This window comes from Nerophis ophidion, linkage group LG07 (genome assembly GCF_033978795.1).
Source record: "Nerophis ophidion isolate RoL-2023_Sa linkage group LG07, RoL_Noph_v1.0, whole genome shotgun sequence".
Taxonomy (NCBI): Eukaryota; Metazoa; Chordata; class Actinopteri; order Syngnathiformes; family Syngnathidae; genus Nerophis; species Nerophis ophidion.
In genome coordinates this window covers 56,140,633-56,164,459 of record NC_084617.1, presented here as the reverse complement: position 1 = coordinate 56,164,459, position 23,827 = coordinate 56,140,633, and the positions used below count along the sequence as shown (strand labels likewise).

At 40.0% G+C, this 23,827-nt stretch overlaps 3 protein-coding genes across 6 annotated transcripts in view; 1 reads left to right on the top strand and 2 right to left on the bottom strand.

Annotated features, from left to right (window-relative positions):
• LOC133556557 (dynein axonemal heavy chain 10-like) overlaps window positions 1-2,299 on the bottom strand; it is a 50,951-nt gene extending 48,652 nt beyond the window's left edge. Inside the window, exons 1-2 of the mRNA XM_061906580.1 lie at window positions 2,117-2,299; window positions 1,907-2,022 (exon numbers count right to left, since the gene is read on the bottom strand). Coding sequence (XP_061762564.1) covers window positions 1,907-2,022; window positions 2,117-2,210 — 210 coding nt within the window. The 5' untranslated portion in view covers window positions 2,211-2,299. The remainder of the gene's footprint in view (window positions 1-1,906; window positions 2,023-2,116) is intronic.
• Window positions 2,300-3,032: 733 nt separating this feature from the next.
• Window positions 3,033-17,119, bottom strand: tctn2 (tectonic family member 2). Of its 4 annotated transcripts, none has more exons than XM_061906575.1 (18): window positions 16,669-17,119; window positions 15,592-15,705; window positions 15,427-15,497; window positions 15,117-15,312; window positions 14,942-15,042; window positions 14,657-14,853; window positions 14,465-14,585; window positions 10,095-10,248; window positions 9,932-10,018; window positions 9,732-9,854; window positions 9,584-9,658; window positions 9,103-9,198; window positions 8,885-9,002; window positions 6,660-6,763; window positions 6,417-6,558; window positions 6,184-6,327; window positions 4,049-4,137; window positions 3,033-3,788 (listed from the first exon to the last, which is right to left on the bottom strand). In XM_061906575.1, the coding sequence occupies exons 1-18, from the start codon at window positions 16,730-16,732 to the stop codon at window positions 3,667-3,669; spliced, it is 2,118 nt and encodes a 705-aa protein (XP_061762559.1). In that variant the 5' UTR covers window positions 16,733-17,119; the 3' UTR covers window positions 3,033-3,666. The 4 variants fall into 4 exon arrangements, with proteins under 4 accessions (XP_061762559.1, XP_061762561.1, XP_061762560.1 ...); XM_061906577.1 differs by having other exon boundaries at window positions 9,103-9,168; XM_061906576.1 differs by having other exon boundaries at window positions 9,938-10,018.
• A 1,095-nt stretch (window positions 17,120-18,214) lies between these two features.
• Window positions 18,215-23,827, top strand: part of atp6v0a2b (ATPase H+ transporting V0 subunit a2b) — a 29,244-nt gene continuing 23,631 nt past the window's right edge. The window contains exons 1-5 of the mRNA XM_061906573.1: window positions 18,215-18,795; window positions 21,985-22,063; window positions 22,484-22,581; window positions 22,655-22,792; window positions 22,943-23,040. Coding sequence (XP_061762557.1) covers window positions 18,679-18,795; window positions 21,985-22,063; window positions 22,484-22,581; window positions 22,655-22,792; window positions 22,943-23,040 — 530 coding nt within the window. The 5' untranslated portion in view covers window positions 18,215-18,678. The remainder of the gene's footprint in view (window positions 18,796-21,984; window positions 22,064-22,483; window positions 22,582-22,654; window positions 22,793-22,942; window positions 23,041-23,827) is intronic.

Below are 23,827 nucleotides of genomic sequence, written 5' to 3'. Positions count from 1 at the left end.
CTTAAATGCTTCTACTGAGGTGGCATCGCGAACTGTTACCGGGAGGGTATTCCAGAGTACTGGAGCCCGAACGGAAAACGCTCTATAGCCCGCAGACTTTTTTTGGGCTTTGGGAATCACTAATAAGCCGGAGTCCTTTGAACGCAGATTTCTTGCCGGGACATATGGTACAATACAATCGGCAAGATAGGATGGAGCTAGACCGTGTATTATTTTATACGTAAGTAGTAAAACCTTAAAGTCACATCTTAAGTGCACAGGATACTTGTGGACTGGGATTTTTTTTACATGCGCTCTCAATACGCACTGTTGATTGATTGAAACTTTTATTAGTAGATTGCACAGTTCAGTACATATTCCGTACAATTTACCACTAAACGGTAACACCCAAATAGGTTTTTCAACTTGTTTAAGTTGGGGTCCACGTTAATCAATTCATGGTAAAAAGGTAATGAGTTGGAGCTGGATTCGAACAAGTGCCCTATGGAGCTCTGCATGAACAACTACATTCCTTCACTCTACCAACTGAGCTACCGAAGAGCTTAGTTGTTAATGTTTTTTAATGTAACTAATAGAATGGTTGTGTGGGTGGGACAATACTGGAAACTTTGGATGAAACGACAAGGAAATGAACACAAATACCTTTTTTTCCGATATATGATCAGAATATTCCCACACGGCGGAAATGATCTCCGACAATGATAAATGACAAATAAACAACGACAGAAGTGTGGCGATTCTGTTGGAAGCAGCATCTCCTTGACAAAGCACTTCTTTATAAACACAGTTTGGCGCGCAGGTGCCAGTGCGAGACAGTTCGCGTATCAGTCACGTGACCAAAACAGCTCATGATCGGTCATGTGACTTTCTAAAGGCGTCACGCGCACTGACACAGGGTTTCGCTCTACGAGCTCGATGCATGTGTTGCGGGACCCATCACTAGTAAGCAATTATCTAGCTGTATGCACTCTAGCTCTCTGTGTGTGTCCTCCTTGTCGTCCTCCCTGCTGCCTGCCTTCATTCCCACGTTACGAGCTGTGTGTCTTGTCTTCCCGCTTTCCCTCTGCTTCCCTGGAAGCAGATCTTGGATCTCGATCTCCCATCTGGACATGGACCTTGGACGCCTCTCTCCCCCCCAATTACCTACCTGTCTCATGGACCTTCGAGCCTGCCTTATCCCTCCTGGATTTCCGCCCCTCACTCAACACTCCCGGTAACACACAACAGTTAATTCACTCACATAGTCTTACACCATACACACTTTTGGATGCGTCAAACTCTGTTTATCAATATACTATTTCCTGATTTATATACATTGTGGATATATATATGGGCTTCACGTGGCAGAGGGGTTAATGTGTCTGCCTCACAATACAAAGGTCCTGCAGTCCTGGGTTTAATACCAGGCTCCGAATCTTTCTGCGTGGAGTTTGCATGTTCTCCCTGTGAATGCGTGGGTTCCCTCCAGGTACTCCGGCTTCCTCACACTTCCAAAGACATGTACCTGGGGATAGGTTGATTGGCAACACTAAATTGGCCCTAGTGTGTGAATGTAAGTGTGAATGTTGTCTGTCTATCTGTGTTGGCCCTGCGATAGGGTGGCGACTTGTCCAGGGTGTACATCGCCTTCCGCCCGATTGTAGCTGAGATAGGCGCCAGCGCCCCCCGCGACCCCAAAAGGGAATAAGCGGTAGAAAATGGATGGATGGATATATATATATATATATATAATTAAATGGAGCTAATACAACGTCCATCATGTCTGTGCCGTCTCCTTTCCCCTGTACACCCATAACATTAGTGTAGCAAAACATAAATATATAATAAAATTAAAACAAATAAAAAAAATAAAATGCCCAGTGTTAATAATTGTGTTGCGTATCATGTAATGGTAAAGTTGACGTACGTGAACAAGTTTTTTCTGCAGGAGTTTCAGGATGTACTCGTTACTTCTTTCAATTGGGAGAGGAGTTGGAGTCCGTTCGTCTTCCTCATTCACGTAAGGTGACTCACCATCGAGCCCTAAAGTGAACAAATTGGACATTTTTATTTATTTTACCAGTAATGACTAAAAAGCTTTTTGTCGCTGTAAAATCAATGCTGATAATTAGCTCACCGTATTCCTCTTCGTTAAAGATAGTTTGGGATCCCGTCTGGTCTTCCTCATTATCCTCTCCAGCCCCATCTTCATTTGAACTGTTGTTGTCCATTTTTTTAAAGGCGCATACTATGTTTTTTTTTTTCTTCAATTGTTTAACACCGATAAATACAAACAGCGAGAATAAACCAACGGGTTTAATAGAATACGCGTCGACTAATGACGTCATATATGAACGTGAATGACGCACACGTCTCTATTCTACACGTAAATTGTTACCTCCGCCAGGTTGCCCTTAGTCTGTATGCGCTCTCACATATGTGAGCTAGAAAAGCAATATTGCTTTTTTAGTTGTAATAACTTAATTGGGGAAACCCATACAAAAAAATAAAAACAGGAAATGCTATGGATTATACATATAAAGTTATTTTTTTAAAACAAATAGTTGTATAGCTGTTTTTCTATTGATTGATTGATTGATCTAGTGATTGATTGGCCACCATGAATTGATTAACGTGGACCCCGACTTAAACAAGTTAAAAAACTTATTTGGGTGTTACCATTTAGCGGTCAATTGTACGGAATACGTACTGTACTGTGCAATCTACTCATAAAAGTATCAATCAATCAATCAATCAATCAATCAAACCAGTTCAAGAAGTACCCCGCTCTGCACTTAATCAGCTGGCATAGGCTCCATCTCACCAGTGACACAAATGAGGACAAGTGATATATATAAATGGATAATTTTCTAAATGGATGGATGGATGGCATTTGGGCGATTCATCCTGTTTTGATAAAAGGCAGTCCCATCAAAAACAAACACAGCACCATTGACAATAACAAGCCATGACATGGCACTGAGGATAAAAGAGTAAATTGGTCAGTACCTGTACCTTATGTCGAAAGATGGAGACAAAAAAAAACCAACATGAATAATCTGTTATTTTAATAAAACATGGTGCACCAACCACTATATACAATATATTGTATGTACATGGACCAGCAATGGCAACTAGGGCAATATGTGTGATTGCCAATGCAATGTGACTTATTTCAGTGCATGTCCGTAGGATCTGGCCTGTGTTTAGTGTACACAGCATTTTGTGCGGTATAGATCATGTACAAGGCAGCCCGTGGAATAGGGGTTAGTGCATGTGCCGCACAATACGAGGGTCCTGGGTTCGATCCCCGGGCTTGGAGTCTTTCTGTGTGGAGTACGGATGTTCTCCCTGTGACTCCCTCCGGGTACTCTGGCTTCCTACCACTTCCAAAGACATGCAACTGGGGATAGGTTGATTGGCAAGACCAAATTGTGTGTGTGAATGTGAGAGTGAATGTTGTCCATCTGTGTTGGCCGTGGATGAGGTGGAGACTTGTCCAGGGTGTACCCCGCCTACTGCCCAAATGCAGCTGAGATAGGCTCCAGTGACCCCGAAAGGGACAAGCGGTAGAAAATGGATGGATGGAGGTAAAGCGAACCTCGGGAACTATTACCAGTCCGTTGTTCTTTTTAGTAACTATTTACACAACTGTCTCATTTTCCTTGGAGTGCTAGTAGTACTCGTTTATCGAGCAGAATTATTCCAAACCTGCCGGATTTGCCTCCAGGGAGTGCCAAGAACTGATGCAGCGATGAAGAAGAAGACCAAAATAAGGCCTTTGGCCAATGACTGGTATTGTGGCTCACCTAAAAACAAGATTGTAGTGTGTGAGTTTATTTTCTCTCCAATCACAAACACAATGTACTTTTTAAATATAACAGTCATAACACAGAACAAAATACCATTATTAATTTCAACTACGACCGATTCTTGTTTCTTACATCTCTCATTTCACCATTGTCCAATTATAAAAAACACTTAAAGACGTTTACTTTAACAGAACTAAATTTAGTATCTACACAAACAGCCCAGTAAGCAATAAAGCATTGAGTTGTTAAATTCTCACCGGTGTAATACTTGGTGACGGGAAAGGCAAGCTGAGGCCAACACACATCATTTCTGTTGCAATCGTATTCTGTAAAGTTGATCTGGAATCTGAGAATCAAAGTGCACAGGGTTGGGGAAAAAAACACCCAGGATACACTTACATTCTGCTCTGTGTTTACTAGAAACTAGTGCCGTCAAAATATATTTTTAAAAATATCTGATAAATCACACTTTTGAATTGTGATTAATCGAGATTAATTACAGTAAATCACTTGCGTGCATAATTTAAATTAACTCAGAAAATCTTTAACTGTCAATTTAATAATTTTAAAATCTGATTAGTCACACGTTTAAATTGTGTTTTGTCATTAAAATCACAGTAAATTTCATGTTTGGATAATTTAAATTACCTTTGAAAAACTGGTAATGTAAAATTATATTTTTTTAAATCAGATTCTTTACATAACACAAGTTATTCTTATAGCCAAACTTGTGCGTTTATTTCCATACCTGACTGTTTCGGCTACAACAGTTGCCTTTATCAGAGGTTGTCACGGGATGACATCACGTGATGACATCGCATGATGACATCGTGTGATGACATCACGTGACAACCTCTACGGAAGGCAATAATTGTAGCCTAAACAGTCAGGTACTGAGAAAAACACACAGGTCTGGCTTTAAGAATAACAAATTGCGTTTTTTTGTATTTTTTATTTAATGAACCTCTTTGGATTACAGATTAATCACGTGTTCGAATTTGGATTAAAGACCTACTGAAACCCACTACTAACCATCACGCAGTCTGAAAGTTTATATATCAATGATGAAATATTACCATTGCAACACATGCCAATACGGCCCTTTTAGTTGAATAAATTGCAATTTTAAATTTCCCGGGACTTTTTTCTTGAAAACGTCGCGTAATGATGGCGTGTAAGTGTGACGTCACGGGCCTTTTTGAATATGAGCGCTGCGTACACACACAGTTAAAAGTCGTCTGCCTTAACGGCATAATTACACAGTGTTTTGGACATCTGTGTTGCTTAATCTTTTGCAATTTGTTCAATTAATATTGGAGAAGTCAAAGTAGAAAGACAGAGTTGGGAAGCTTTAGCCTTTAGCCACACAAACACACGGTGATTCCTTGTTTAAAATTCACGGAGGTGAAACTTTAGTATGAATCACAGCGGACATGGATCCCGACTACATGTCAACCAGAAGGTTTCGGTGAGAAAATTGTGGTTAAAAAGTCGCCTCTTACCGGATATCAGCTGAGCTTGCGCCTCCCGTACAGCTGCTGTCGACTTCCCTGAGACACTGCGCGTCAACACCCGGCCGTGGACGTACAGTTCCGACTATCAGGTACAGTTAAACTCACTAAAACACTAGCAACACAATAGAAAGATAAGGGATTTCCCAGAACTTTCCTTGTAAATGTGTCTAAAAACATATGAATCCGTCTCAATGCAACGCGATTGCAATCACGTTTTTTTTTTTTTAACTTTTTTAAGTTTTTTTTCTCAAGTCCGTCGCTATCAATATCCTCAAACACAAATCTTTCATCCTCACTCAAATTAATGGGGAAATTGTCGTTTTCTCGGTCTGAATAGCTGTTTTTGTTGGAGGCTCCCATTAAAATCAATGTGAATATATGAGGAGCCCTCAACATGTGACGTCATCGTCTGTGACTTGCGGTAGAAGCAGGGCTTTTCTCCAGTTGCGAACTTTATCGTGGATGTTCTCTACTAAATCCTTTCAGCAAAAATATGGCAATATCGCGAAATGATCAAGTATGACACAGAATGGACCTGCTATCCCCGTTTAAATAAGAAAATCTCATTTCAGTAGGCCTTTAAGCATGATTAATCACATTTAAAATAATTCAAATTAAATATTTTAAAAAAAACAGTATTTGGATACAAAATAGCAATTCAAAATGTCATACAGGAAATTTTTTTTAATGTTTTACTTGATTACTCTTTCGTATATGTGATTAATGCAATCACTTTTTTATGATTAAACACATGAGTTAAGTCATCATTTTTGACAGCTCTACTTTAAACATGACATATATGATAATTAATGAATAGTTCTTGATAAAAATCAATAAAAATCATTACTTTTTACGATATTTATTTTTAAGTGACTTACCTGGTTTTTGGAGGTCCAGTATTGACAGGAATGTCTATAAAGGTAACCGAAGCAGTCACAGGAAATAACTGGGTCTCTGTGGGATCTGCACATGGAGAGAAATCTCCTCCTCCGCACTCAAATGTCCAGGTGGACAAGGTATAGCTGAAATGGACAAAAGTAAAAAAAATAAATTATAAAAGAGCTGTACGTCACTGTTATTTAGTGTGCAACGTGCATTGCATCATACACACCGAACTTGTATCGTTTGGATATTCCTTTGGGCGTTTCCGTCAATCATTCCATTGACTAAACTCCAAATGAGGATATGAATATGGGACGGAATCTCGCTGCATGAGCCTTCTCCATCTGCAGACGTATTGCTTGAGTTCATAACTAAAATTCAGTTCCAATGACAAAAACACAGAAATTTAGTTCACACAGTGCTCTAATGCATTTCATGAGCAGATCATTAGTTGTTCTCCGTTCATACTCACAATTTATGTCCACCCAGTCTGCTTTCGTTTGAGAGTTTGGGTTCCCACTCTTTGCGACATATGTGGCTCTGATCAAGTTTGCTTGGAGGGAGAGAACAGTCTCCCTAGAGGAGACAAAATAATACTTAACACGGGAACTATAGACATACATCAAAAACAAGGTTGCATGATTTTGAGAAGAAAAAAGTAACTAGATTCTTCTGCCAAAAAATGTGCAATTATAATTGGATTTTTATATTTTAATAAAGCTGTCAAATTTAACACAAATTAATAATCACACAACATTATCTTATTAATCCTGTATTAATGCAGATTAATCACCCAATGGGACTTTAGATAATACTGTCACCAAGTACAAATTTTAAATTAATATACAAAGAGCAAAAAACTTACAAGTGAAGGTTGATTGCCAACACTAAATCGGCCCTAGTTTGTGAATGTGAGTGTGAATGTTGTCTGTCTATCTGTTTTGGCCCTGGGGTGAGGTGACGACTTGTCCAGGGTGTACACTCCCTTCCACCCTAATGAAGCTGAGATAGGCTCCAGCACCCCCCCCCCCCCCCCCCCGCCTCCCCCCCAAAAGGTACAAGCGGTAGGAAATGGATGGATGTAAAAAAAAAAAAAGGTTTAAGTTTGTGTATGACATTTTGTGTCAATATATAGTTATGGTATTAATTTATTTCGAACATACATACAATTAGAATATGACACATATTCACAATAGGTGAAGATATCCACCTATTCGGAATTATGACAACAGGACATCTGCTGATTGGAGTAAGCATTGCTCTGGTTTGTCGACAAATTGGAAGTTGATGGAGGTCTTCAAAGTACCCCAAAGCTGCCACAAATGATTGGAGGATGCGGGAAGAACTGTGGATTACATCGGACTGTCTACCCTGCATGTTTTGAGGACCAGTCATAGACAATTTAGAGTGAAAAGCAAATTTTATTTTCACTCGCATACAAAATCATTCTAACTTGGATTTTTTCCCTGGCTTCGAGACTCTCCCAAAGAACAGCGCAGCGAAGACACAACATACTCCCTTCTTGTTTCTCATGGACACACACCTGTTGTTGTTGACTTTGGACGAGGCGGAGCAATACATCAACGCCGTGGAACAGAGACACACTACGGGCTTATACACACATCCACCCAAAAAAATATACGCCACATACCGCCCCCCCCCCCCCCCCCCCCGCCCCCCGCCCCCCCAAAAGCCCACGACGCAAATCTTATAGGGGTGATGAATGGATGGTCAGCGCCTGAGAGCTGCGGCCTACCACCATGACCTTGAACTACCTTCCCTCTGTTGCTAGATATCTTGAGATGTATGTTGTAACATGTATATGTGCTTTGCTATGGAGGTTTTTTCCCACTCAGAACTGGGCCCCCTTAGGAGCCCAGTCTGGATTGTATTTTTTTACTCATCCTTCCCCAGCGTTTACCTTTTTCCCATCTTTTACAGGGCGCCTTATGGCGACCCATCAACGTTCTTGTTCTGTAACCCTGTACACTGTTTGTTTGTCTAATCTTGAACAGGTTTGTGCTGAAAACAAAGTTTCGTTGTACTTGTGCAATGACAATAAAGACCTATCCTATCCTATCCTACGCTGCTGAAATGTATGTTTCCTTACACTATCATTGGTCGCTTGTGGTAGTCTCATCATCATCCATCTGTTTTGAACTAACTTGACAGGACTAACTAGACTTAAAATAACACTCTTTAGTCACCTTTACACTCTTTTATTGTAATAATGCTGCCTGAGGCTGAGTCAATCAGTGGCCACAATCCTGAACAGCATGATCTGATTGGTTTGGTGTCATCTAGTGGCCACAACTACTGTTGATATTTGTAGTTAATTTAGTCTTTTATATATTTTAAAATGCTTAGTTTAGGGCAAAAATGTTGCATAAAATGATTTTTTAAAATCAACGATATGGTGAAACAGCAATATTTGAAATGCAATATGTTTACTTTACTGTACAGTAGTGTTTGTTATTAGTGCACTGACTGCATCAGCTGCAGTGCACGCACACTTGCTGTTTCCTGAAAATGTCAAAGACGGAGGAGAGTAACCGAGGAGAAAGGGGAAAGAAAAGGAGGACAAAAAAAAATACTCAGCCTCTTGCGCAATACATTTTTGCAGTAAATGAAATTTCAATGTCAATTTGATGTCGATTAATTGTGCAGCCCGACTAAAAGTCATACTGAACCTCTTACCTCAGGAGATCGCACTTGGTCATGTTGTCCATGCTGATAGGCAACTGACATCCTGATGTTGAATTTTCAGCAAACAGAATCGGTTGTTTCCCAGAAGTGGAACACAGCCCTTCACTCACTTTCACATAAATAGATAAGTTATTAATAAATTAGTATTTTGTTGAATGAATTTAATTAAATATTTTGTACTTTTTGATGATTAACAAAACAACTATCACCTGGTTTCCAAAGATTGATGGATGTCCTTTGCACAGAGAAAGTATCATTTGATGCGTCCTCAATTCCTGCAATGATTGGTCTTGTCACCTGATAACCTGTCATCCCATTAGTATGAATAGTAATGGATTAGTTTTATATTGCGCTTTCCTAAACACTCAAAACACTTCACAGAAAGCTAAGAACCCATCATTCATTCACTCCACATTCACACATGGTGGTGGTAAGCTACATGTGTAGCCCCAGTTGCCCTGGGGTAAACTGATGGAAGAGTGGCTGCCAATTTGCACCTTAAGCGCCTCAGACCCCGACCAAACATTCATTCATACACCAGTAAGAACAGCACTGGGAGCAAGGGGGATAAAGTGTCTGGTCAAAGGACACAACCTGTCATGCCAGTAGTGGTGTGTTAACAAGATACGGTATACTTCAATACATAGAAAACAAATATTGCAGATTTTCTGAGCTGCCAAGTGTTCTAACCTGGGTTTCCAGAGTTTGACTCACTCATAAAGTCTCCAGACAGGAAGACGGCAGAATACCTCGTAGTTAACGCCACTAAAAAAAAGAAACAAAATCTAAAACTAAGCCCAAAAAAGAATGAAAGTAGTCATGTATTATCGGCACATACCTTTGCCATTCAAAGTGACTTTTCCTACAGAGCGTGTCAGTGTAATTCTTGTAATGCCATTTCCTTTCCAGTAGAATTTGTAGTCCAAAGCTAAATTCACATTTGCACACTCCTGGACCGTATCTAAAGGGAGACACAATAATTTTAAGAAGTTCACAGAGTTTAAGTCACTGTGGTATGTGATATGCTGTAGTACGTACAAGTACCAAATGTAACTGATTCCGCACTTGACATGAATCCAGCCAAATCCTGGATCAATTCATCAATTACTTCCACTGTGACTTCACCTAAAGTAAAATACAAAGTAACTGCTTAATTCAAATGTTTATAGAAGTAATGTTCCAACAAATATTAAATACATACCCCCTTGTCCATTGTTCACTTGAGTCATCAAATCAGATGGAAGCATTTGTAAAGGGTAACCAGTTGGACAAGACTGCAGCCGGGTTACACATTTAAAACTAAAATTCTCCAAAAAAGCAACCGGCGCACTGTGAACACAATGTCCAAGCGCCATCTGTGTGCAGAATTGTAGTACATCATTAAGAACTTTTGCAAAATGCAGACAGCACATTGGGCCCTATTCTCCTGTTTGCAGTCAAGTGTTTCTTTACGCATGTTTCTCTTATTCAGCTTCTCCCATCCAGCCTGCGGACATGCCCATTTCGCGGATGTGAGGCTCAAGTGTGCCATGAGTAAAGGCCGGATCAATACTAATGAGGCAGACTTTGCCATCACGCCTTTTTCATGGTTCTATGAAAACCATGGAATATGGAGTTTTATGAATTTCATCGAAATCTAGTGCCGTCTTTAAATAGTCAAAGAGGTGTCTGATTCAACTATCAACCTCGCAGTCGAATCCATCCATCCATCCATTTTCTACTGCTTATTCCCTTTGTGGTCGCAGGGGGCACTGGTGCCTATCCCAGCTACAATCGGGCAGAAGGCGGTGTACACCCTGGACAAGTCGCCACCTAATCGCAGGGCCAACACAGATAGACAACATTCACACTCAAATTCACACATCCATCCATCCATTTTCTACCGCTTATTCCCTTTGGGGTTGCGCGGGGGGGGGGGGAAGGGAACCCACGCAGTCACGGGGAGAACATGCAAACTCCACAGAGAAAGATCCCGAGCCCGGGATTAAACCCCGAACTACTCAGGACCTTCGTTCGTATTGTGAGGCACACGCACTAACCCCTCCTCCACCGTGCTTCCCTGCTGTAGAATCGTCTGATATTAATCCCTCCATGTGAAAGGGAGACAAGTACAAAAGATGTATTGAAAAGATATGCTGATTTTGTTCATCATGTCTTCTTTGAATATTTAAAAAATATTCTTGTATGCAGACAGAGTTTTTAGGGATTACGAGATTCATTTTAGTTTAGGCTGTCACTTTAGTCTTACGCCTAAATTCAGCTGGCTGTGTTTTAAACTCCCGCTTCACTTCTTACAGAAATTATATTTGTCTGCACGCAAGAAATATTTACTTCTAGCGATAGGAAGATGTTTCTATATGGGAGAGGTGGCTGAGGGACTCGGGACACACTGCTGTCAGACACTGAGCTCGCCGAGCCATTACGCGCTTCGAGCCGGCTGAAATCCCACTGTGGACTCCGGTGGAACTCGCCAGAAATTGGACACAGCACGGGTGCTGAGACGCACTGCCTCACCTCAGAAGTGTAGCACTTCACTTAGAAAGGGTAATGATCCTTTCATGTGTTTACATACAGACACTTTGTTATAAGTTATATTTCCTCTATTTAGTCAAGTTTGATGAATATTTAGGGCCAAGGTCCACAGAAACTGTGCTCTAGCCTTTTTGACATGGAAAATGTTTTACTTACTTTAATGAAAGACTGTATTCCTTTCGGAAGTACCTTGAGTTAACTTTGGAATACTCATATACATGTATGTGCCCGAGCACATCCATGTGACGTTACTGAAACCTAGTGACTAGTCAGCAGTGATGGGCAGTAGCAAGCTACATGTAGCTAAGCTGCGTAGCTTAACTACATTTTCCAGTAGCTTGTCGGTAGCTTAGCTACTTTTTTCACGAGTAGCTTTTCCTGTAGCTTAGTTACTTTTAGATCTATGTAGCTAGAAGCTTACATTAAAGCTAGAATTAAGCTACAACGACAAAAAAATGGACTGCAAATCAAAGTCAACAAAAAAATGGAGACAAAAAATATGACCTGGATAAATGAGAGCATCCATACATAGGGAAAAAATCCATGTTGATAGGTTGGTGTTCTTGTGATGAGTCACAATTGGCTAAAGTTAGGGTGAAACATTAGGACTGGCCAATCACAGGCTAGATCAGGGGTCGGGAACCTTTTTGGCTGAGGTAGCCAGATTGGCCAGTTTGGCCAGTCCTAATGTTTCACCCTAAATATTTTAAAATGTATTTCCGTAAGAGCCATATATTTTTTTTTACACTGAACAAAACTAAACGCGTGCATTTTTAAGTAAGACCAACATTTCTAGAGTATAATCGGTCTCTTATTCTTTGTAATAACATTGTTATTCTCGAGCTAACTGTGGAAGGGGCGTGGCCTGTTGGCCTGCAGCGAACTGGGGTGTGCCAGGACAGGCCTCGAAATCAGCGACAGGTGCGTAGATGGCCCACCTGGGCCTTGTTATCTAATCACCTGTCGCTCTGTTATAAGCAGCAGCCAGGATGAGAGACGGGGTTGGGGCTGGAGCCAGAGCGCGAGCGAAAACGAAAGAGAAAATTACAATTTCTGGAAAGCAACTGAAAGACTTATTGAAAAATAAAACAATATTGTAACCCTGAAACAGGCTCTCATGTTGATCCTTGGTGGTCTGACAAACCCCGGGAGGGCAAGCCCCACACTAACCAAGAATAAATAAATAACTTCTTACCATTAACGCAAATTCTTGAACAGGTGCGGTAGAAAACAGATGGATGGATTAAAAATGCATGAGAATGTTTTATATTTTGAACATTATTTTTAACACTGTGATTACAAGTGGAATCATTCATTACTTACCATATTAAGCAATGTCAGCTAAGATTTATCCGAGAGCCAGATGCAGTCATCAAAAGAGCCACATCTGGCTCGCGAGCCATAGGTTCCCTACCCCTGGCCTAGATGAAGAGGGTCAGCGAAACTTGTAAGCAAAATCATAACAGTCATGCACTTTTCACTGAAGGTAGAGAAAATGAATAACATTATAGGGGTGTGCCAAAGAAAAGGCAAACTAAAATAAATACATGCAGTGGGTTGTGGGGACCCCGAGAAGTAGCTCTAGGGTGTCCGCAGCTAAATGACAGATAGTTAACAGTAATGAAACCTTCTTGAGTCCATTTGTACATTCTCAGTTACATTAAGATTGATTACATACATGTGGGCTCATAAATAGTAATGCTGTTAAATGTAGTGTTGATGTAGCAAGCTACTTTTGCGTTGTAGCTTGTAGTGTATCGTGCTACAATTCCCCGGGGAATCGCTTCCCTTGTAGCTTAACTACATTTAATCGAGAGTAACTTGCAGCTTAGCTTACTACATTTTCCAAGTAGCTTGCCCATCACTGCGAATCAGTAAACACTACTGCATATCTGTTTATTTCTCTTTAAAAACTCTATAGATTCCACTGATCGTTGACGATGGGCACATTCTAACAAATCAAATTTGACTTTAAAAATCTTTAATCGAAGACAGCCTTGTTGAAATCCATGAAAAAGATCAAACTTTTTACATTTAAAAAAGCTGAATCCATTAAAGCAGTGTTTGTCATGTGTATGTGTGTTGTCATGGTAATGCACAGCAGCGTCTTCTTCTTTTCTTCACATACTTAATGTAACCCCCCTGATGTGATGTGTGATGTTAAGAGTTTTGTTGAGTACAAATGTTTTTGAAGCTGTGACGCGTCAGAGGGACTTGCAATCACAGCTGTGTGTCTGTTTTTTGTTTTTGAGCGCAGGTCAAAGTGTAACAGCTTAACATTAATCGTCAAAAATATTGATCAAAGCAAAATTGATTAACGTTTTCAGTTGTTATGCTTGCTACAGTCTTGTTAATCATATGTGTTCAATAAGGCAATTGTTGACGATCACCTCCTCTGCCTTTTTAATTATGTCTGATGAAGTCTACTTCAAATAAATAGTCGCAAAGTTAAATGATGACCTTACGTTGTAGCCCTAATTGTATGCATTAAAGTCCCAAGATGTCCAAACACAGCCGATATACGTGGTCGCCTTGCGTTTTATGCCGTTGTCGCAGCCTTTTTCTTTCCACTTACGCTGAGCCACAGCCAGGTCAATGACTTTCGTGCTTAGTTCACAGTGGTGGCATTATAGTTGTTTTATTCCCATCTCAATAGATGTTTCCAGATTTGAAATTGTTTTAGGAGTCTATTATCATTTTATCATGTGTGGTATACACTGCATCCAAACTTCAAGTGTAATATAATGTTTCATCTTTCCGGGGCAGTACACTTATTCCGGCCTCAGAAGTGCGTAGGAATAAAAGTACTTAAGTCAATGGGAGAATACAAAGGAGGCCGGATATGACTGCGAGCGCCCACATTTAAGGATTGCTCAATCCAAAGTGCGCAATTTGAATAACGGTACGTGGAGGGCCAGAATGCTGCACAGCCAGAACCCGCAAAATTGCTCAGTTTTTATTTTTTATTTTTATCAAGCACATGGGAGAATAGGGCCCATTGAGCACATCTTTGTAACTAATTAATTAGAGATGACTAACCTGGGGGATAGTGAACAACTGATCGTCTATTGTGAAAATGGGACTTCCTTGGCTGTAGCTAATAACTGGTATAGGTGCAGACAAAATAGGCACTTCGAAGGATGGGCGAGGCTTTGCTATGCTGCACAAACAAAATCATAAAAAAATAATAATAATACTCTTTTTTATCAAATAAATGTAATCTTGCCTTACATTTTGTCTCCATGGTAGAAAAACCCAAGGTAAGGGTTGTTTTCGGGTGGAGAGATGACACATAAAAATGGAAACCAATCCGGGGAGTCTTCTTTCTGTGCAGAGCACTGATAATCTGGTACTTGAGAGAGCTGCCCGCCAAAAGGCCCTGGGAGGCAGTGAGACTCAAAGAGCTTCAGCTCTTCAGGCGAACAGTCCTGTTAAAAGTTTCGGCAAATGTGAGGTCAATGATAAATAAAATACAGAAGCCGATAAAGGTATCATAACATGTTTCTTTGCAGGTACCTTGTCACAACAACAGCGGATATTGCATCGTTGAGCAGTGAGGTCGCAGGGACAGGAGCCCAGCGGCTGGTACACTTGGTTTGGAATGACGGATTCATTGTCTACAAAGGACAGGAGATTGACATTTAAATGTGATGCGACAAAACCGATGGTATAAATGCAATAGTTGATGTACCAGATCCAGGATTAGCAGGAAGCAGAAGAGCATAAATCTTGGCCTGGATCAGCAAGGATGCCTTAAATGTGTTACCTACACAGGCAGATACCTGCAGGCTCTCCAAAACACATAGTGGCTTTGGACAACAATCTGTTTCATTTTCGCCACACAATTGCAGACTTCTATTTAGTCCCAGATGAACCCGAAGTGCATTCTGGGGAATCACAAAGACGAAAATAATTAGGAGGACTTTTGCGCTTCTAATAAACGTGTTCATAACAAATTACAAAACTTGTTCATAACTATTAAAGTCCAGAACCTTTCCTACCATTCCAACAAGTTCCTTCGTGAGGATCCATTGTGTTTCACTAGCTGCACACGAAGGTGGATCAATGCCTCCTGTCAATAAACCAACAAAAACAGAATATGTTCAAATTGACAATATTTCCAGTGTTGTGGTAACTTTTAGGGTTTTCTGGAAGATTTCAAGTACCGTTTACGTTAGACGGTAATACAGTGTGCACATTCAGAGAGATGCCTGTTGTGTTTCCAAGTAAAAGTGCAGTAATTCTTGGTCCAGTAGCCACGATAATGGATGGCTGGAAAACTGATGATAGTGATGTCAGACTTAAGACATGCTGTCTGTACATTAATACAGTGTTTTTCAACCTTTTTTGCGCCAAGGCACATTTTTGCGTTGAAAAATTACGGAGGCACACCACCAGCAGAAATCACTAAAAAAAAAATCTCAGTTGACAGTAAAACGTTGTTGTCGCAATTGTTGGATGTGACTTCAAACCATAACCAAGCAATATAGGTCTTGTCTCAAAGTAGGTGTACTGTCACCACCTGTCACATCACGCCCTGACTTATTTTGAGTTTTCCTGTGTGTAGTGTTTTAGTTCTTGTCTTGGCTCTTATTTTGATGGCTTTTTCTCTTTTTTTGGTATTTTCCCGGAGCAGTTTCACGTCATCCTTTGAGCGATATTTCCCGCATATACTTAGTTTTAGCAATCAAGAATATTTCAGTCGTATTTATCCTTCTTTGGGGGGACATTGTCCATTGTCATGTCATGTTTGGATGTACATTGTGGACGCCACCTTTGCTCCACAGTAGGTCTTTGCTGTCGTCCAGCATTAAATTTTTGTTTACTTCGTAGCAAGTTCAGTTTTAGTTTTGTTCTGCATAGCCTTCACCAGGCTTCAATTCCTTTTCTTAAAGGGCACTTGTATTTTGTTTATTTTTGGTTTAAGCTTTAAACACCTTTTTACCTGCACTCTGCCTACCGCTGTTCCTGACATCTACAAAGCAATTAGCTACCGGCTGCCACCTAATGATATGGAAGAGTATTACACAGTCACTGCCGAGCTCTCAAAAGCACGACACTCAACAACCACACATTATTTGCAGAATATAATTACTGGTTTGCAAAAAATTGTTTTCACCCAAATAGGTGAAAATACATAATCTCCCACGGCACACCAGACTATATCTCACGGCACACTAGTGGTTGAAAAACACTGCATTAATATATGCAGTAACCTTTAGTTCAACAATAACATCACTTACCAAAAGTTTGTGCATCAGTCCAAGAAAACAGCAAAAACAGGAAATGTGGCCCTACATTAGCCATTCTGTTCAGTGTCGATAATGGATAATTATGTGGGAATTCAAGCAGATTTTGCCACTTGAGTCGAAACCCAAATAATCGAAAGCATATTTATGAGGCAATGTAGTTAAAAAAGCAGTAACATGATAGGCTACAGTAACTTGCTCCGAGTGACGCTAGGCGCTGTTACTAAGCGACGACGTACGATAATGACGTACATAACTAGGCGACTTTCTCTTCGTTAGCGTGCTACTTGGACGATTCGTTAATTTGTGCCGGCGTATAAAACACCATTTCATAATCGTTATTCGACAATACCAATAATTACCAGCTTCGCTCACGGCATTTTCAGGAAAACTACAACAATTGTCACCGCGCTGAGAATATTACGTATATCCGGTTTTGATGAATCTTGTTCCGGTTTTTGCGTTTATATAATAAACTGAATTAAAATAATCTTAAACTTTATTATGGGGTTCTCAAATGGGTGTACGCGTACCCCTGGGGGTACTTGAAGGTATGCCAAGGGGTACTTGAGATTTTTTAGAAATATTACCATTAATTTATTAACGTATGGACCCCGATTTAAACAAGTTGAAAAACGTATTCGGGTGTTACCATTTAGTGGTCAATTGTACGGAATATCTACTGTACTGTGCAATCTACTAATAAAAGTATCAATTAATCAAAAAAGAAACATTCAAAAATCCTTTATAAATATATTTATTTAATAATACTGAATGTAAATTCATAAACTGTGAAAAGAAATGCAACGATGCAATATTCAGTGTTGACAGCTCGATTTTTTGTGGACATGTTCCATAAATATTGATGTTAAAGATTTCGTTTTTTGTGAAGAAATGTTTAGAATTAAATTCATGAATCCAGATGGATCTCTATTACAATCCCCAAAGAAGGCACTTTAAGTTGATGATTACTTCTAAGTGTAAAAATCTTTATTTATGATTGAATCACTTGGTTTTTTTTTTCAACAAGTTTTTAGTTATTTGTATATCTTTTTTCTAAATAGTTCAATAAAGGCCACTTCAAATGAGCAATATTTTGCACTGTTATACAATTTAATAAATCAGAAACTGATGACATAGTGCTGTATTTTACTTCTTTTTCTCTTTTTTTTCAACCAAAAATGCTTATTTGCTCTGATTAGGGGGTACTTGAATTAAAAAAAAATGTTCACATGGGGTGCATCACTAAAGAAAAGGTTGCGAACCACTGGGTATACCTCGATGATGATTCCACTTTGAAAGGAATATATACATTGTGTTTTGAGATTATTCATAGTCAATTTGTCACCACCAGTTTGACATTATTGAATAAATACACAAATACAACTGTTTTAGATGAATCAAATTCACAAAACAATATTGATAACTACTTGGAAATGCAATAATACATGTTTAATTTAAAAATGTATATTATGTCGGATTGTGTTTTAATACATTAACTCAGGGCTCACTGCGCAGACTCCATAAAACGGTGTTGATTGGTCGGCGTGACATGCACGGCATCCTGCCGACGGTCAACTGTATAGTGACGTGGAGAATGACTAGCGACGTCTGCTAAACTTTATAAAGTAAGAAGACGTCGCACGCTTAAAGGCTGGAATGTTTCCTGGTTAATATTGGCTGGAGTACCTGATGACTAAAATAATGTTTTTTTAATGTCGACTCGTTTTTTTTGTAGCCACGAATACAAAGGCACATAGCGATTAGCCCGAGCTGATGTACGGAGGGCAACCTGTAAATGGCTCCTGCAGGGAAGTTGATCAAGTCAAATGTTTGTTTACCACAGGAGTCAGAGTACGAAACTGGTTGAACGGAACGAAAACCGGCCGGGTCGATGCTTAATCCATAGAAACCGTCGCCGATTAGTTTGTTAGCTTGTAATCATTAGCCGCTCAGAGACGCCAGGTACAGGTATATAACATATCAGCATTGCGAACTGTCAAGATGGGCTCCATGCTGCGGGGTGAGGAGATGTGTTTGGCCCAACTCTTTCTGCAGTCCGGATCATCATACGACTGCATCGTGGAACTTGGAGAACTGGGCATTGTGGAGTTCAGAGACGTAAGTACTGCAACAGTTAAACACTCGCCTGCTCTGGGGGAAAAAAAAGTTGCCGAAGATAAACGTTCAGTTTGCATGGAAGGGCGTGATCAAGTGCTGCTAACTCAGCCAAGTAACCAGAGATAACGTTTTATTTGTGTGTTAAAAACATGGACAGTTCATGTCTTGGGATCAAATACTTATTTTCCCCTGCCTGTGTATTTGTTTTCTAATCTCGAATACCACCTGTAGTGCATTCAAGTACCCCTAGTTTAGAACATTTTATCTACTGTAGTGTAGATCAGTGGTCCCCAACCGCACAAGAAAAAAACAATTATTATTTTTTCTAAAATTATTAAATCAACTTAAAAAACACAATATATACATTATATATCAATAAAGATCAATGCAGTCTGCAGGGATACAGTCCGCAAGCACACATGATCGTATTTCTTTATGGGGAAAAAAACAACCCCCACGGTCCGTGGGACAAATTTTCAAGCATTGACTGGTCCGCAGCTACAAAAAGGTTGGGGACCGCTGGTGTAGATCAATCAATATTTACTTATATAGCCCTAAATCACTAGTGTTTCAAAGGGCTGCACAAACCACAACACAAACCACCACGACATCCTCGGTAGACCCACATAAGGGCAAGGAAAACTCCCACCCAGTGGGACGTCGGTGACAATGATGACCAAAAACCGAAAAAGTTAGTAAAATAACGTGCAAAATGACAAACTTTTTCCAGCAAGCGCTGCATTCAGAAAAATTGAAGGATGACCATTGTAGTTCATTAAAGTTAACCTGACTCTCGCCAGATCCTTGTAGTTCGCCAAGCTTCACACAAGGATCTGGGCTCAAAAGCAATGTGAATTCCTTCTCAGGGGCCTAGTGGTTAGAGTGTCCACCCTGAGATCGATAGGTCATGAGTTCAAACCCCGGCCGAGTCATACCAAAGACTATAAAAATGGGACCCATTGCCTCTCTCCTTTGCACTCAGCATCAAAGGTTGGAATTAAGGGTTAAATCACCATAAAAGATTCCCGGGCGCGACACCGCTGCTGCCCACTGCTCCCCTCATTTCCCAGGGGGTGAACGATGGGATGGGTCAAATGCAGAGGACAAAGTTCACCACACCTGGTGTGTGATGATCATTGGTACCAAGGACAGCTGAATAGTTAAAGAGCTAAATCACAATCAAAGGAGACTGGGTTCAAATCCCAGTCAGATCGATCGGCAACTAGGAAAGCGTCAGCCGGTGGAGTTACTCTTTTGACCTACTCAGTGGCCTAGTGGTTAGAGTGTCCGCCCTGAGATCGGTAGGTTGGGAGTTCAAACCCAGGCCGAGTCATACCAAAGACTATTAAAAAAAATGGGACCCATTGCCTCCCTGCTTGGCACTCAGCATCAAGGGTTGAAATTGGGGGTTAAATCACCATAAATGATTCCCGGGCACGGCACCGCTGCTGCCCACTGCTTCCCTCACTTCCCAGGGGGTGATCAAGGGGAGGGGTCAAATGCAGAGGACAAATTTCACCACACCTAGTGTGTGTGTGACAATCATTGGTACTTTAAATTTAACTTTAAGATAGCAAAAAATAATGAACCAATCAGGATCGCCAGGCGGGATTTCATAGATGCTACGTACCGCCGAAGCGACTTTATGATTCAAACAACAATGGCGGCACGCAACGAGGAGTCGTGTGCTGACATTGATTCTGCTATTGCAACTGTTTTGCGACATCGATTGTCTACTGACATTGCTGCGTTGTTTCAGTTAAAGTTCTCTAACTTTTTGCTCTTTTGTTATTGAATATGTCGGCTGTTCTGTTTTGGATTCCCCAGTGTTGCTCTCATCAGCGTCATGAGTTGATTTCGATGTGAGCGGTTGAAGTAGCACATTATTCAAGAAAACGGACAAGTGGTTTATACAATCACATACAATGATTTTTTTACAAGGCCTCACCTTCTGAAATACATCTCCTATTGAGAAGTCCCAGATCCTTGTGTGGAACTCAGCGAACTACAAGGATCTGGCGAGAGTCAGGTTACATTAAAGTGCCCTTGTTTGATAATAATGAATATATACTGTAGATCAGGGACGTCAAACATGCGGCCCGTGGGCCGGATCAGGCCCGCGAACAGGTTCAATCCGGCCCGCAAAATGAGTTTACTAAGTGAAAAATTGAGCTGAATTTTTACATTAAAGAAACTGCTGTTCTAAATATGTCCACTGAATGTCACAATAGCAATTCTGTTAGGTAAGCAAATGGTTAAAACCGGGGAAAGCAAGTCTGTTTTCTCAAAATTACTATTAATTAACTTATTTTGCTGTTAAAAGCTGGTTACATTCTGTTATAACATGGTTATATTGACAATTGTAGTAAAATATACAAAGCACTTATTCTTCTGTTGTTTTGATACTTTACAGTAGTTTTAGGCAATACTAAAAAATTGAGTATCAATCCAATACCAATTAGCTACAATGCAGATACTGAAACGTTACATTTTCAAGATTGTTGAATAAAATAGTAAAATATCACAAGAAAATCAATAGTGCAAAGTAAATAAACACAAGCAAACCCTACTGTTTGCTTTTGTTTATATGGATTTCACCCTTTATGGCCTCCTGTGTCCACAGAATTGTAAGGAATAAAGAAAACAACAACAAAAATATTGATAAATCACCCTAGTATCAAACATATCTGGATATTATACTTAATATCGTTACCGTCTATATTTGTATAAACCAACCACCCCTGTTTACATTCAAAAGCTCTAGCTTGTATCTTCCTACTGTGTTTATTATAGCATGTTTAGCTAGTGCTTGTCCTCCGGTAATAATGATACAGAAAAATGTAGTTTTATTTGCCGCCATAGAGACTAGGATTAGTGATTTAGAAGCAGCTCTGCACTGCGGAGGAACATTAGCCACGCTCGCTAGCAAGGAAGCTACATTCCGTTAAGGACTCATCTCCTGCAGCTTATCGCTGTCAAATTTGTGGGACACAGCTGAGACTTGTCAATAAGCATTATCACCATATAACAGTAGTATTAAAAGCTATATCGTTGTTCAAATGTATAGCATTTATATCATCTAAATCGTGTGACCCTAGCATGATATAAATATTGCAAAACAGAATAAATTATTTTTAATTCAACTATTATTATTTATCAATGTCAATTACTGTCCTTTTCTTCTTTCAGCTCAATCCCAGTGTTAATGCATTTCAGCGAAAATATGTCAATGAGATCAAAAGATGCGAAGAGATGGAGAGAATCCTTGGTGAGCATTTATTGATCTGTAACAAATGACCAAAGGGTTCAATTGATAGTCAGTTTTCTGAATGTGATGAATCACCAGTTGAGTTGTAAGTATTGAGCCAAGACAATGCAATGATTTTGTACTAGACATACGCTGGACAAAGACGTAATTGCATGCATGCAAATCAGTAATACATTAACCACAGAGCTCTTCTTATTGGACTCAATTGTAAGTCAGTGACTGCAGTCATGAGAAATGTCAGTCTGTGTTACATTCAGCCTTTCGCCAAACTGAGCTCTGTTTTAGTTCAATCAAGAGAAGAAAGTGACTCCCTTGTGGAGATGTTTGTGTTACAATGTTTTTTAAAGGCTTTTAATAACATCTGAATAATACACAATGATGCCATAGACACATTAAAAGGGTGCTGTGTGTTATCAACAGGCTATCTGTTGAGAGAAATCAAGAAAGCTGACATTTCATTGCCAGAAGGAAACGTGATCCCAGTTGCTCCTTTACCTAAACATGTGATGGGCATAATGGTATGTTTGCTGCTTCTATGTTTTACTCGTCTACTCTCGATCAGCATCACATTGGTCTTCTATGCTTTTGCAGGAGCAACTGCAGAGGCTAGAAGTGGAGTTGGGTGAGGTCATGAGGAATAAGGAGCGATTGCAGAAGAATCTTTTGGAGCTCATAGAGTACACACACATGCTGCGCATCACTCGCAATTTTGGGCAAAGAACAGCTGAGGTTAGTTCATCCAACTGTAGCAACCGAAGCTTATGCACGCATCCTTTTTTCCTGTCCAGACAACATTGGAAGCTGTTTTTTCTTTTGTTTTAATACACAGCTTGGTAATACTTTGTACTCTCCCTTGTTTCTTTACTGTCTGAATCCTAGATAGAGCCGCTGCAAGTCACATATGAGGAGTTTCCTTTCCTAGAAAAAGACACAATGATGGACTACAACAGCATGCAGAGGCTTGGCGCTAAACTGTGGTAAATAAAACAAAAGAACACTTGAAATTGTACTTAAAATTATACTTTATAGCACATCTAACACATATGCAGCCCTTTGAGACATTTGTGATTTAGGGCTTTATAAGTAAACTTTGATTGATTGAAGTACTTAAAAGTAAGTTTGAGGTTTGGGTTAGGTCTCGGGATGCAACGATTTAACTGGTTTTACTATTAACCGTGATTTAAAACAGTCATGGTTATTTAATCGCAAAGGCTCCACTACTGGTTGTATCCGCTTCTTTAATGTTTTTCATGTCCTTTGTTCTTTGATGTTTCCCTCTTACACACATGTGGGAGGGATGTGTACTATGGCTATGAGTTGTTGTTGTTTTTTTCCCTTGGCCTCAGTCTGGACCCCCTCTCCTGGGGCCCAGGCTTAGACCGATTTTTCATTTTTTTATTTTATTTTATTTTATTTCATTTTAATCTTCTATTTTTTTCTCCCAATTAGGTAATAATTAGGTCAGGGGTCTGTAACCAGTGGCTCCGGAGCTTCCAGCTTACTTTGTGGCTCCCTTTTCTGAGCTCCTTTAGATTTTTTTCAACACTGTTATTGAGGAAATGTGCGTATTTTCTAAAGAGATGTACATTGTCACACTTTCTGTAAGATAGTGCATGCATCCATACTGGTGATTGGGTGAGCGCGAGGACAGCAAGTGTTTGACCCAGGCGTTCATGAAAACATGGTCGTCTTTTCTGCAGTAAACTAAGCTGTGTGCTTGGCAGCTTGCTATGTGCAAACCAAACATTTTGCTTTGAACAACAT

What these genes read in the sequence shown, in the direction of transcription:
- tctn2 (XM_061906575.1), bottom strand. Translation starts at nt 16,732, where the DNA reads ATGGCTAATGTAGGGCCACATTTCCTGTTTTTGCTGTTTTCTTGGACT. An exon ending in TCCTGCTAATCCTGGATCTG is followed by an intron (nt 15,043 to 15,116) that starts GTACATCAACTA and finishes TGTCCTTTGTAG; the next exon opens with ACAATGAATCCGTCATTCCA. An exon ending in ATCCAAACGATACAAGTTCG is followed by an intron (nt 6,328 to 6,416) that starts GTGTGTATGATG and finishes TGTCCATTTCAG; the next exon opens with CTATACCTTGTCCACCTGGA.